The sequence below is a fragment of the Pseudopodoces humilis genome, chromosome 20 (genome assembly GCF_049639895.1).
Source record: "Pseudopodoces humilis isolate 2021_Gansu_Grassland_sample_001 chromosome 20, ASM4963989v1, whole genome shotgun sequence".
Classification (NCBI taxonomy): Eukaryota; Metazoa; Chordata; class Aves; order Passeriformes; family Paridae; genus Pseudopodoces; species Pseudopodoces humilis.
Window position 1 is genome coordinate 12,024,116 of NC_142219.1, and position 14,184 is coordinate 12,038,299.

General features: G+C 52.4%; 1 protein-coding gene across 2 annotated transcripts in view; it reads right to left on the reverse strand.

Moving 5' to 3' along the window:
* Window positions 1-14,184, reverse strand: part of KSR2 (kinase suppressor of ras 2) — a 74,678-nt gene that overhangs the window by 14,890 nt on the left and 45,604 nt on the right. For both annotated transcript variants that reach the window (XM_088065207.1, XM_088065206.1), the window contains 4 exons: window positions 11,770-11,811; window positions 11,403-11,469; window positions 9,827-9,875; window positions 8,741-9,108 (listed from right to left, as the gene is read on the reverse strand). In XM_088065207.1, the coding sequence (XP_087921333.1) occupies window positions 8,741-9,108; window positions 9,827-9,875; window positions 11,403-11,469; window positions 11,770-11,811 (526 nt within the window). The remainder of the gene's footprint in view (window positions 1-8,740; window positions 9,109-9,826; window positions 9,876-11,402; window positions 11,470-11,769; window positions 11,812-14,184) is intronic.

Genomic DNA, 14,184 nt, shown 5'->3' on the forward strand with positions numbered 1-14,184 from the left:
CAGCAGTTTACCCACTCTGAGATTTTCATGGAAAAAGGGACCTTTGGGGAATGTTAAGAAAGAAACAGCAACAGGAACCACTGAGCCGGGACTTATTTGATTTCATTTGCGCAGGACCAGAGAGGGAAAGAAGGAGTTCTGCACATTCTGGCACATTCCTGACTTATTTGGGAAGTTTTCCAGCTGTTCCCATATATTGGCTTGTTTTTCTCTTTTTCCCAGAATCTGGCAACGGTGTTTTTGGAATTCAACAGCTCCTGAGGTGTTCCACAGAAAGGAGAATTGAACAAGGCTAGAAAAGCAGCAAAGGGAGAGCTTTGGGTTCATTTTTATCCCGAGGTTTTATTTTCCCCTGCATGGATAAGGAATTTCGCCCCCTTGATTTCCTGCCAATGCCAGAGCGAGCAGCGGCAGCACCCAGCCTGAAATTCCTCTACATCCATGACCAGGGAGGAAAAACTAGAATCTGAGGGAAAATTTATTCACTGAAAGGGTTGTCAAGCCCCAGAACATCCTTGGAGGATTTAAGAGTGGATGTGGCACTTGGGGAAATGGATCAGTGGTGGCCTTGGCAGTGCTGAGGTTTGGGAATTGACGATCTTAAGGATCTTTTCCAATCAAAACAACTCTGTGGTTCTATGGAAGCAGCAGGCAAAACTCTGTGCCAAAAAAAGGCTGAGCACCAGCATCCAGCAGGTCCCGGCCTCTCCAGGCTGGAAACACTCATCCCATCCAACCCCATTCCAACTGAACCCAAAGCAACCCCAAAGGGAAGCCAGGGAATTCAATTCCTGCCATTTCAAGCAGAGCCCATATCCCCAGCCCGGAGATGGGAGAGACCCTCCTGCTCCTCACGGAGGAGCCTCTGCAGAGCCAAACCCGCAGGAGGAAACAGAAGAGCCCTGGAGAGCCAACGCTCCCCTCATCCCGCTATCTCCAGCCGATGGAAGCACCGGGTTTTGATGGATATTACTTAGGCAGCAAAATTTTCCTGCCGGCAGCTGGCACGCGAGATAACTGCAGCCAAACCACAAGGGCTGCAGGAGGAGGAGGAGGAGGAGGAAAAGGAGGAGGAGGGGGATCAGCCTCCCCGAAAAGTAGCTCCAACTCTATCGTTGCCTCGGAAAAAAACAAGTTCTTTGGAAAAAGCCAACTCCATGCATTTTTATTTGGAGGAAACAGAGGAGACGAGCTCTTCTCCAGCTGCGGGGAGAAGAGCTCGGAGCCAGGTGAATGCAAAGCAGCCCCCGGGGCTTAGCTAAAGCCAGGCTTGCAAACAAGTCATCCGAAAAAGCTCCATGCTCCAGGTGCCACTCGCTGCTTTTGGGAGGGACGCGCTCAGAATCGGCTCCGAGAGGGAGGGTTGGGTGCACAGGGATGAGCGGAGGCGCCTCAACCTCCTCGTCTCTGATATATTCTCTGCGCCCTGCTCCTCTGGCTTCTTGGAACTTCAGGAAGGAAAAGAAATTCTTTTAAAAACCCGTTTGGAGAAAGGAAAGGAACTTTGGGTTGAGCCAGCTGCTTCCCTGTAACCCTGCTCCACTTTGAAATAGTAATAATGATTATTATCAATAAAAAGTTAATGCTGCAGTTGCAGGAAGGATCTGTTTCTTTGGCTAGGCAGGGTGCCATCACATGGATCCCCCACAGACAGCCCTGCTCTGTCCCAAAGAGGATCCCAGGCATTGAGGATGCTTGAAAAAAACCAGGAATGATTCTGGGATGTCACTCAAAAGGGACGGGAAGAGCTGGCACGAGCGGAAGGACTTTTTGGGACCATCTCTCAGCGGGGCACTTAATCAAAGGCATTTCCTGAAATCCCTTCCTCTCCAGCAAAGCGAATCCCGCTGTGTTAAGCACTTTCCCGGAGAAATCAGGGCCAAACCAGCAATATTTCCATGGCATTTGGAAACACTCTTAAAACACAAAGGAAAACTTCCCCCTGGAGCATCCTCCACGTTAAGGAGCAGCCGCCGGCGGGGATTTGATGCTCCAGTGGGTACGAAAAGCTCAGCCAGCCCTGATGTTTCCACATCAAACACGGAGGATCAAACTGCTGCTTTTCCCCATTCCCAACCATCCTCTTGGCTCAGGATATTCCAGGCCCCTCCCCAAGCTGCTGTCTGCCGGTGGAAGAGAAATCCAGGTTTAATGTTTGTATTAATCCGCGTATCGACTTTCCCGTTGTCAGTCGTTATCAAGATTTATCCGGCCTGATGGCCTGGCATCGATTGGGAGGGAGCGTATTCCCAAGGGTCAATCCATTCTGATCCCACGCCTGGCATGAAGTCGATCCCTATTTATTATATGATCTACGAGCTCCATTATTTAGCTGCCAGGGAAGGGAATGCGGCGGAAAAGTAGGAAAAGGGAAAATAACAGAGGCAGAGAAGAAGGGTCCGGCTCCCAAAGTGGGTGTTTGGGGTTAGGGGAGGCAGGAATTCGGCTTCCCTTCCCAAAATACACCCAGGAGCAGGGAGAGGAGGGCAGGAGCTGAAAGGCACTTTGGAAACGCTCCAGGATCAGAGAATCATGGAATGGTTTGAGTGGGAAAGGACCTTAAAGATGATCTCATCTCACCACCTGCCATGAGCAGGGACAGCTTCCACTATCCCAGGCTGCTCCAAACCCCATCCAACCTGGCCTGGAACACTTCCAGGGATGGGGCTGCCTGTACCAAGGTCTCACAGGGAAGAATCTCTTCCCAAAATCCCACCTAAGCCTGCCCTCTGCGCGTGGGAAGCCATTCCCTGTGTCCTGCCAGTGCAGCTCCAGCCTGGCACGGAGGAAAACAAGGTGGCAACTCTGTGCCTCAGTTTCCCTCCCACTGAACAGGATTTGGAGTTTCTCCTTTGATTCCCTGTGCAGGAGGGAAATCTTGGAGGGTTCATTTTAAGCCCATTGAGGAGAAAAATCCAATTTCATAGAATCCTGAAACGGTTTGGGTTGGAAGAGACCTTAAAGATCCTCTCAATTCCACCCCTCACCATGGGCAGCGATGTCACTCGGGTTGCCCAGGGCTCCATCCCACCTGACTTTGTTCTTCCTTCAATTTGTGCTTTGTTAAAGCTCAAAGGACAATTTGGATGCCCTGGAGGGAAGAGGGAGCTGGCTGCAAGCACCAGGGAGCATCCAGAGGGAAAAACCAGACCCCCCGATCTGTTCCATCTTAAGTGCCATGGTTTCCACCCTTCCCCTTCCCTCCCATCCTTCAAATCAGGTTAAACATCCCCAGCTTCCTGAGCATTACGATTTACAAGCCCCAAATCCTCCCCAGCTGGGCTGTGCCTGTAAATGTCAGGAGATCTGGCACTGGGAGAGGCTCGGAAGAGCCGAGAGTTTAAAGCTGAGCTTTGTCCAGAGCTCCTCGTGCTCACCGGGAACAAATTCCAGGGATGGGAGAGCATCCCTTGTGAAGGGCTTGTTTCTCCCAGCAGCAGGGCCAAACATTAAATATTGGCAAAATCCAGCATGGAAATCTACTCTAAAATCAAAGTAAACCCCAATAGTTAGTCCATGCACTGAAGTTATCCATGAATAAACAGCTGAAGTGCCTTGGATATGCTGCCCATCCCTCACTCTCATGCCTTCCCTATTAATTCGTGCCAGGGAATGTGTTCCTGTCATTAAAACCTGCTTTCCACAGAGAAAAAAGAGCAAATTCTCATTTCATCTTCGCTATCTCAGGTAAGGACAGGGACTGGGTTTATCTTCACCCTCCCACCACCACCAGCTCCAGGGAAGGGTTTAGGAGATGCTCCCTCTCCAGCACAAACATTCCAAGTTCCTCTGCTCCAAAGGCACCTTCGACAAATTAATTCTCTTTACACAGTTCTGCCAAGGTCAGGTTAATTCCTAATGCTGCTCAGTGTTCTCGGTCTTCCCAGCAGGGACATAAATCATGGCCACACAGCCCTGGTGGCATCACCAGGGGCACCCTGGAAAGTTGAAATCACCCTGGCATGACAAGAGAGGGGTCAAAACCCAGCCCGGAGCATCCCAGGCAGCAAATCCCAGACTCCTTGCACAAGCTCCAAAAGCCACGTTGGAGCTTCTGACTAAAAACCCAAGGAATCTTGGAAAAGCTGCACCAAACCCCCCCTCACAAGCCAGCATGAGCTCAAACTCCAGCTCAAATCTTCTCCCAGACTGGATAACCTCGCTCCCTTCTCCCAGACAACATTCCCAACCAACAGGAGCCCCAGGAAGCTGTGTGCAGTGCGCCGATCCCCTGCTTCCATTACGGATTTAACGAGCACCTGGAGCTTTGGGAAGCGTCCATAAGCATTCAAATCCCACCCCACTTTATTTTGTTCCTCAGGAGGAACACCCAGAGTCGTAAAATGTGGGAGTTTCTGCTTCCATGGGTGGCTGGAGCCATTTGAGCAGGATTAGGAAAGGACTTTTTCCTTGGAAGGCCCCCGTGGGTGTCAGAGGCTTTGCCTCTGTTCCCGCTCCAGGGGCCAGGACCAGGAGCCCCAAGGAGCTGAGGTCACCCAGGCCTGGCTTTGTCACATCCCCCACCAGCAAAACCAGCTCGTTATTCCCCCAAACAGGGAGTTTTTCCAGCCCTTTCATTCCCATACAGCCGAGGATTTGCCGCCGTTTCCCGCCACCCGTTAAGCAGCGCTCAAAGCACCAAGGCTCGCACCCGCTCCTGCTCCAGACTAATTAAGATGGATGTTAATTGTCCCCAGCGCTCATTACCCAAGAGAAAACCCATTAGCGGCTCTGATGGAACCGCTCCTTGCGCTCACCACCTCCCACTGCTGAAAAATGCTGGATTTCTGCTTTTCTGTCGCGTTAGGCAAATCGGGAATCATGGAATGGTTTGGGTGGGAAGGGAGCTGAAAGCTCATCCAGTGCCACCCCTGCCATGGCAGGGACACCTCCCACTGTCCCAGGGGGCTCCAAACCCCATCCAACCTGGCCTTGGACACTGCCAGGGATGGAGTGGATACAGCTGCTCCCCTGGGAATTCCATCCCAGCCCCTGCCCACCCTGCCAGGGAACAATTCCTGCCCAATATCCCATCCAGCCCTGCCCTCTGGCAGTGGGAGCCATTCCCTGTGTCCTGTCCCTCCATCCCTTGTCCCCAGTCCCTCTCCAGCTCTCCTGGAGCCCCTTTAGGCACCTGAAGGACTCTGAGGTGTCCCTGGAGCCTTTTCTTTTCCAGTCTCCATCCCACTGTTCTTATTATTAATGAAGAGATTAAACAGTACTGGTTCCATTTATCCCTAAAAATGGTTAATATAGGGAAAATCAGATTTTTAACCCAAACCATCCCACCCTGAGCCAGCTGCTGCCTCAGTTTCCCCTCCCGTTTTTTTCCCCGTGGGCCGTGCTGTTTGGATGGGGAAATTTCTTTCTGCTAATGAGACGATCCCTGAATATCACAGGCAATCAGGAAGGAAAACGTCGGGATGGGGAAAAGTAAAAATAAACCCAGCTATAAATAACCCCCTTCCGGCAGCGCCGGTGGCACGACGTGGTGAAGCCCCTTCCCAGGGACACGCAGCTGCTCCCAGACGTGCAGGGAAACGGAGATTTCTGTAACAACTACAAGGAATTGCTGGGATTTTGTGGAAAAAACGGCCTCGAGTGGCCACTTGTGGGCTCCCTGAAGAAAAGTGGCCTTTTCCACATGCAGGAAGTCCTGCCCTGGGAATGGGCACAGGGAGGGTGAGGAAATCCTGATATCCTGGGTTTTTAGCCATAATCCTCTCCTCAGGCAGCTGGGAATGATTTTCCCCCACTCCAAGCAAAGCCTGGTTTAAAGATATTCCCATAAACCCACAAGGAAAAATTGGGTCCCTTTGGGAAAGTCCTGTTGGAAGAGCGATGCTCCCCCGGTGCCACCTCCTGGACCATTCCCAATATCCTGGACCGTTCCCACCCAGGCCACATTGTCCTCTTCCCTCATTCCCTACAACACCCGAGCAGCAGCTCCCACGGCAGAAAATCCCCCAGGGCTGCCACATCCCTTCAGAAAACCCTGAAATGTGGATGTGAGGCAAAACTCCACGTGGTGAGAAGGCTTTTCCCCACAGGAGGCTTCCCAAAAACGTTCAGCCAAGGATCAACCAGACAAGGAGCGCCAGCACAAGAACAAGGAAGCACCCTTGGATATAGGGATTAGATCAGACTAGATGAGATGAGATGAGATTAGATAAGGAAAAGTTTTCCGCAGTGAGGGTGGGGAAGCACAGGGTGCCCAGAGCAGCTGAGGCTGCCCCTGGATCACTGGCAGTGCCCAAGGAAGGTTGGATGGGGCTTGGAGCAGCCTGGGACAGTGGGAGGTGTTCCTGTCCATGGAAGGAGTGGGATGGGATGAGCTTTAAATTCTCTTCCAACCCAAAGTGTTCCAAAATCCTGTGATTCCTGTGCTGTCACGGAACAACAGAGCAGAGCCCAACAGGAATCCTCAAAGCAGGAAGATTGTGTCACAGTTCCCTCCGGGCTATGGGATATGTACTCACACAGCCCTGGGCTTCCCAAAATTCCTCTGAGACTGAGCTGAGCCCCATCGGTTTTCCTGCAGCCCAGAAATCCCAGCAGGAGAAATCAAACAGGTTGCCAGCTGCAATTGTAAAATTCTCATGGAATGGTTTGGGATGGAAGGGACCTTAAGTCCCATCCCATTCCACATGGGACACCTTCCACCATCCCAGGCTGCTCCAAACCCCATCCAGCCTGGCCTTGGGCCCTGCCAGGGATCCAGGGGCAGCCCCAGCTGCTCTGGGCACCCTGTGCCAGGGCCTGCCCACCCTGCCAGGGAACAATTCCTTCCCAAAATCCCATCAAACCCTGCTGTCCTTCGATTTAAACCTGATATTGGTTCAGCTATTGAAGGATGCAGATAAGAGCAGGTTGTAGGAACAAACAAGCGATGCCTGGAAGTGTTGTGAGCTTGGGTTATATTTTGGGCAATTTAATAAATTTGCATTTTGATCTTCAAAAACAGGACCAAGCGCAGCTGGAAGAGGAACAGGACGAGCAGAGCTCCACGTTCCTCCCATTAATGCACCAGGCTGCAGCAGCACGCAGACTGATTTTGTCCAACTGTCAAAAATGGCACCTTTCTGCTTTTATAGAAAGACCCATTAGAATAGAAAATGGCAGAGGAAAACATTCCATGGCTCAAAAAAAAAAATAAAAACATAAAAAAAAGAAAATCAAGGAATACATTTCCCAGGTTTTGCTGTTGAAAAGCACTGAAAAGCCGAGCAAAGGGGGGCTGCAGAGGGAGCGCGGAGCGGGATGGAGCCGCCGCCTTTTCCTTTGGGAACGCGGTGTAACACACGGACGGGGGCTCTGACTCATCCATCAATACATGTGTTTGCACACTTTTCCAAAAAGCTTTTGGCCCGGAGCTACCCAATAGATGGAAAAGCTGCGGAATTTTCCCCAGATGGCTCATTTTTGGTCCTGAATAAAAGGCGTCGTTTTTCCAGTTGCCAGCTGGGGAGAGCCGGCCCCGCTTTGGGGTCACCCTGACCCCAGAGGATGAAACTCCCAAGGCAAACGCAACCCATGAACCCACCAGAGCAGGGAGCAAGGCATGAGGTAACACAGATTTGGGGTGAAATCCCATTGTTTTGGACAAAGAGGGAGCAGAGCACCTGCAGAGCCACCCCATCTGGGATCAGGGACTGGGAGGCGCCGCTCTCAAGGGAAAATTAGGGATGTGAGGAAAAGATGATGCAATATTTCATCACTGGTGGCGGTTGGAAGCGGTGCCATCCCACTGCTTTTTGAAATGCTGCCAGGAGGAAAATTCAACCTCACCTTGGGGAAACTTCTCCGGGAAAAAATAACCCAGGGTGGGATCAAAAGCAGGATCATGTCCGTGGCTGAAAGCATGGTCTGGAGGAGAAGGAAATCATGGAATTCCCTGGAATAAATGGATTTCCCATGACAACAGCTGCTCTGGGAGCACTTGCAGCCTCTTTGCCTCCAGGCCAGGTGGAATTTTTTGCCCAGCCAAGCATGGATTACACCGGGAGACTCAGTGCTGCATTCCCATTGGGAATGGGAGTGAGGGCAGGTTTTTGGGAATGCCTTGAGACCAAGAAAGCTGTGGAGGTGTTGGGTGGTCTGGGAGCCCCCAAACCCCAAATTGCTCCCCTGAGAACTACAAGGAGCCGCCCAGTCTTCCAGCACCTAAAGGGGCTCCAGGAGAGCTGGAGAGGGACTGGGGACAAGGGATGGAGGGACAGGACACAGGGAATGGCTCCCACTGCCAGAGGACAGGGCTGGATGGGATATTGGGCAGGAATTGTTCCCTGGCAGGGTGGGCAGGCCCTGGCACAGGGTGCCCAGAGCAGCTGGGGCTGCCCCTGGATCCCTGGCAGTGCCCAAGGCCAGGGAATAACCTGGGACAGTGGAACGTGTCCCTACCCATGGGTAGGTTTGAAGGTCCCTCCCAACCCAATCCAAACCATTCCATGATTCCATGACATTTCCTGCCCCTGGATAAATCAAACCATTCCTGTCCGGAGCTCCCCTCCTACAGAAGAATGACCTGCCTGGACAGACTTTTGGATTTGCTGTATCCTCCACACCACAAACCAGAGCACACGGAGAGCATGGATCCTGCACATGGAGAACATCCCTTCCTTAGGGCAGGAAACTCAGCCCAGCAGCAGCGTTGAACCGGAGGAAGAAAACACGGGGGGGGGAAAAACCGAATTTTCGGCCAGGGAAAACAATTCTTAGGACAGAAAAAAACTATTCCAACCTGGTGATGATGGCGAGGTGGGGAGGGCTCATGCAGGCCCCCATGAAGAGCACCACGTTCTCGTGCCGGGTCTGCCTGTAGGCCATGACCTCCCTCTTGAAGGCCTTGAGCTGGTCCTCGTTGTCGCGCTCGATGTCGATGAGGCGAATGGCCACCTCCCCGTGCCAGCGCCCGTGGAACACCTGCCCGAAGCGGCCCTTCCCGATCAGCTCCCCGATCTCCAGCTGCTCGAAGGGGATGTCCCACTCCTGCAGGAAGATGCTGGTCTGGCTGGCCTTGCGCGGGAAGTTGCGCGCGGAGAGCAGCGAGAGGTTCATCTCCTCAAAGTCGTCCTCGGACTCCTGCACCTCCTCGGCGCCTTCCTCGTTCTGTGGGGGGCAAAGAGCAATGGAAGAGGGGAAAAAACTGTGGGAAAAACCCCACTGATCCCACTCAGACCCAGAGGAAGCAGGCAGGAGCAGCCCCGTTCTAGGCAAAGTTGGGAGAATCCCAGGTTTTCATAGAATCATGGAATCCTTTTGGTTGGGAAAGCTCTCTGAGATTGACTCCAGCCCTTCCCCAGCATGGCCAAGGCCACCACAAACCCACGTCCCCAAGTGCCACATCCACAGGGCTTTAAATCCCCCCAGAGCTGGGGACTCAGCACTTCCCAGTGGAGCCATTTATTTACCCCTGGGTTACATTTAAGATTGTGACACATCAGAGATTTACTTCATTTTTCTTAAAACAGTTTCATCCTCCCCTGGCTGGGCTGTGCTCCGTTAATTCCCATTATTCCCAGACCCTTTGATGGTCCATTTAGACTTCCTACAGGATTTACAACACCCTTTAAAAGCTCCATCCTCATCTTTTCTCTCCCCTCATTCCCTTCCACCGCATTTTTAATGCATCCTGAAAACACCTCATTGAATTCCAAACTGGAAGCCCAGGAGGGTCCCTCTCCACAGGGCGGGGACACGGATGCCTGGACTTTAATTCAATTATCAGCAATTCCACTGTGCAGATGGGAAATGTCTCCATTTCCCAGGAAATGTGCCCCAGGACATCCCTAAAACCAAGGCCCATTAAGCACAGGAGCTGTCTCACCTCCGAGGTGGGCTCCACTTCAATTTGAAGCAATGGATTTCCTTCCAGGCTGTTAAAAGAATTACGGAATTAACACCATGGAAAAACACCGGGATTTGGGGAGCAGTCCCTCTTCCTGCCCTGGGGGTGAAGGGATCAGAGGGGAGAAGGTGTCACTAACCCAGGGAAAGGGACGGATTTACCCCCCCAGGCTCTGACCACACTCGAGGCCTTTTCAGGGATTTCTAAGATTTCTCCACTACCAACACCAGCCAAAGCAGGAACACAGAAGGAAAGAAAATGTGTTTTTCAACAATTTTGGAGAAGTGGAGGGTTCAAAGATCCTCTCCCTGCAGGAGAGCATCCGAATCTGGCTGGTTTTCCAGTTCTTTTCCTTCCCTGCTCACTTAGCACCTCCCACCCCCAGGTCCATGACTGGGGTCTCGCTGCTCCTGACAATTAAAAGGGAATCGGGGAAATTCTGAGTGAAGGATCAGCTGGGACAGCTCAGATGGTTTCAAACACCATATAAATATATGAGAAATTATTATTATTATTATTATTATTAATCAATAAATAACAAAATCCCTTCCCAGGCCATTTGTACACGGCGATCCTGCAAGTCCTATCCCATTCCACGGCCACTAAAGACTATAAATCCCAGGATGCTAAACATCACAAAAGGAATTAATCCTGGCACTTTGAGCAGCTTGGGAAGCCCAGGTGCCTGCAAAACATCTCCATGGATGGGTGGTTTGCAGGAGCAGCTCCTCATCACTCTCCCAGGCACGAATTCCCGTCTCCTGAGGATCCAGAGATGTTTCACTCAGCCAAGCCCAGGATGGCTCCCATGGGATGTTTTCAGTGAGGGGGGAGTCAGAGGGAATCACAGATTTTGGATGCTGAAAGCTCTTCCCCTCCAAAAATCCTATGTCTTGACACCTTCCTTTTGGTAGGGGGGAAAGGAAAGGCTTTGACTTCACCATTTTTCCAGGAATTCCCAAGGAACGGTGGTTCCATCCTTTGTTTCACTGGATCCCCAGTGGAATTTGGAGAGTGTGGATGAGCCAGCCTCAAACTGGGGCCAGAACTGACCCCTTGAACCCCTGGCTTGTGAAATCCTTCAGAAATGGCTTTTAGAGGAAGGATCAGGAAGGACACAGCAGTGGAACGTCGCCGCTGGAGCGGCACAGGCTCCAGGACATCAAGGAATGATGGATTTGGGCTCGACCTGCTGGGGAGGAATGGCTCTAATACTGATTAGATGCTGCTCTGCCAAACTTTCAGCCCAAAGTTTATTGGGCTTGAAGACATTGGAAGTGGTAAAGGTATCCCAGATATCTGCTTTTAATTTAATTATAATTTAATTAATCCCTTAGGCTTGGGTTTTTTGGACTGAAATCCATTTACATTTTCTTTTTCCCCTAACACGGAAGAGCTGTGGGTTATAAATGAACCCCCTGCCCTCCTTCTCAACCTTCCAGAGCTCCAGGGTCTCACCAGAACCACGTGAGCCCCCGAGGGCAGGGGAGCACCCATGGGTGCCTGGAGGATTTGGGGTGCAGAGGGAAGGGGGTGGGAAGGGGGAGCCACTCACATGGGGTTGGAGGTGACGGGGTGCAGGACGACCTGCGGGGCTCGGGTCGGCGTCTCAGGCACCACATCTGGGAACGAGAGAGAGGAGTCACAGAGACCTCTGGGGGCAGCCAAGGCAATTAAACCCCACCAGGGTTAATTAAACCCCCAGGTCAAATTTAGTGACACCTGAGTAGGGCTGGGTGTCACTTAGGGCCACCCAACCCTGCAGCATCTGAGCTCTGAGGAGAAATCCCACCCCAGCACAAATCCCACCCCAGCACAAATCCCACCCCAGCACAAATCCAGGGGTTTGGAAAGCTGGCCATGCACCCATCCCCACCAGGAGAAATTCCAGCATCCAAGGAAAAACTTCCCAAGAGCCTTACCTGGGAAAATGAACTGCTGCTTGTACTTGTAGTAATGGGAGGCTAGAAAAGAGGGAAAAGGGTTCAGTATTGACCTGTGGAGCTGGAAAAGCTCCAACCTTCAGTGGTTCTTCACCAGGAAACCCCAACCCCAGTCGTGTGACTCCCTCCTGTGTGATCCAACCTTTCCCACTTCCATATCCCCATCTGGAATATTCCATATTCCAAAATGGCACATAGAATGCCCAGGCCAAAAAATGAATTTTTCTTTTTTTTCTTTTCTGGATTATAACTTGATTTCCCCCCCCACATCTACTCCTCTGCACCGTTTGGAGAGGGTTGATGTCCTCCATGAAGTCACTGGTGGGGTTTGGACTCCACTTTGCCAGCGGGACTGCCGGTCCTCAAGCGGAATTTGGGAACCTCTTGGCATCATGGAGACGCCAAGTGATGGGTTTGGAACTGCTGCCCATTTGGGCCACATTCCACCCTTTTTCCCCTTGCCTTGGAGCCGTGTCCTTCCTGGAAGGAGCCCCGGGAGCCACTGTCCAAAGCCAGAGGTTGGAAAGGCTCTGGGTGTTGGGAACATCCGCTGGCTCCCATCTCCAGCACAAGGACTGATCCCATTCCATGGGCAGGCAGGTCATGGATGCAAAGAACTTGGAGCTTCTGAGGCCACCAGAGGTTGGCACCAGCTCAGAAGTCACCTTCTTATCTCCAAGACCCCAAGGGCCATCCCTCAGCCTCCCCTCTCCATCTTGGAGACTCCAAAGTCTGACCTCAGCCCCGCAGCAGGACCTGAGCCAACATCAAAGGAGCCTGGAAGGTAATTCCGGCAGGAGAAGGTCACCGTGTCACAACTTCCAAGCTCAAATCCTAATCCCTGAGATGACCACCTTGATGGGATAAACCACAGAACAATTCCTGGCTGGGAAGATGAAAGCAGGGTAGGTCCTGCTATGGATCCCATTCTGCTCCTCCTGGGAATAAAACAGGGAGCAAACACCCCCAGAGCTGCGAGGGTCTGATCCTGCCCTGCCGGCTGGGAATGTGTCCCAGCTCCCCAGAAGAGGGGTGAAATCCATGGTTTCGGCTTTAAACCACAAGAAATAATATCCCAAGAAGCCCCATAGGTCGTTTCTGCTCCAGAAGTGACCCGTGATGGGGCCACCGAAGGCTGGATCCCCCAGAACCGGGCCAGGCTGGCCCAGCAGGTGGACTGGGATGCCGAGACACCGGGATACTTTGGCTCTGGAAGAACTCCTCGCACTGGGTCACACCAGCACGGAACCAGTGCCATCTCCTCCTGGATCTTGGAGGCTCCGGGGCTGTGCCGGGTGAAATCCTGACCCTATGGATGGGCCACAGCATTCCTGGGAGTGCTCAGGGCTTCCTCCCACCTGCTCTGCTGTTTTCCTGGTGCCATTCCAAGATCCTGCCTGAATCCCAGGTGCTCCAAAGGACTGCCGCCTCTCCAGGCACATGAGGACACGATGGGTGCTTGGCTGCTGGGGGGTTTTTCCCAGATTTTGGAAGTGTTTGATGTTGTGGTGATGGATTCTGCCAGGCAACCTCCTCCTCATCATCCTCCTCCTCTCTGGTTGAAGGCTCGTCAGGATGGAAGCACCACAGCAGAGCATGAAGATTCTGTCTGGTTCCTCTGGAGAAGCAAGCCTTCCTCCTTTCCTTTCCCTTTCCCTCTCCTCTCTCCTTTCCTTTCCTTTCTGTTCATTAATTCTGGGATTTTGAGGGTGCAGGAGAGACCCCAACCTTCCAGCTGCTGCAGCAAAGAGGTCATGGATCAAGCAGGGCCACCAGGACAGCCAGGAGCACTCCAGCATCCCAGAGATCTCCTCTCCCCTCACCAGCTCTATTTTGGGAGCAAGTGGACATTTCCAGGAGTGATGCTGAGCCATTCCCTCCTGGAAGGGACCTTTCCTGGAGCAGCAGGACATCCCAAAGGAAAGCAGACACGCTGGGACAGGCTTTGATACATCCTCAGCCTAGGAGGAGCTTTTTGGGCCGTCTTCCATAACTTGCCTGTCCTGCAGCCACCGCCACCTCCCTGCCTCCCCCACCATCCCTGAAGAGGTGAAGCTCCCGGAGGATGGAACCCAGATTCCATGGGACAAACCACATCAGACAGCCCCAGAATCGTCTGTCACCCCACACAGGCTGCCAACCTGTTGGGGACCCATCACCCCAAAAACCACGGTGGGGTCACGTCAATGACCAGGGTCAGCCCCTGGTTTGTGTTTGCACCTGAGGAGAAGTGCCATGGAAAATCCATGCCTGGAAAGTTCTGTAGCCTCAAGAGCAGCAGAAGTTGGGCTGGCTCCAACCATGGAGGATTCCAAGACTGGATCAAGCCTGGAGCTCTGACCCTTCTCCAAGCAGGAGGTTTGACCAGAGACTCCCAACCTGAATTACCCTAAA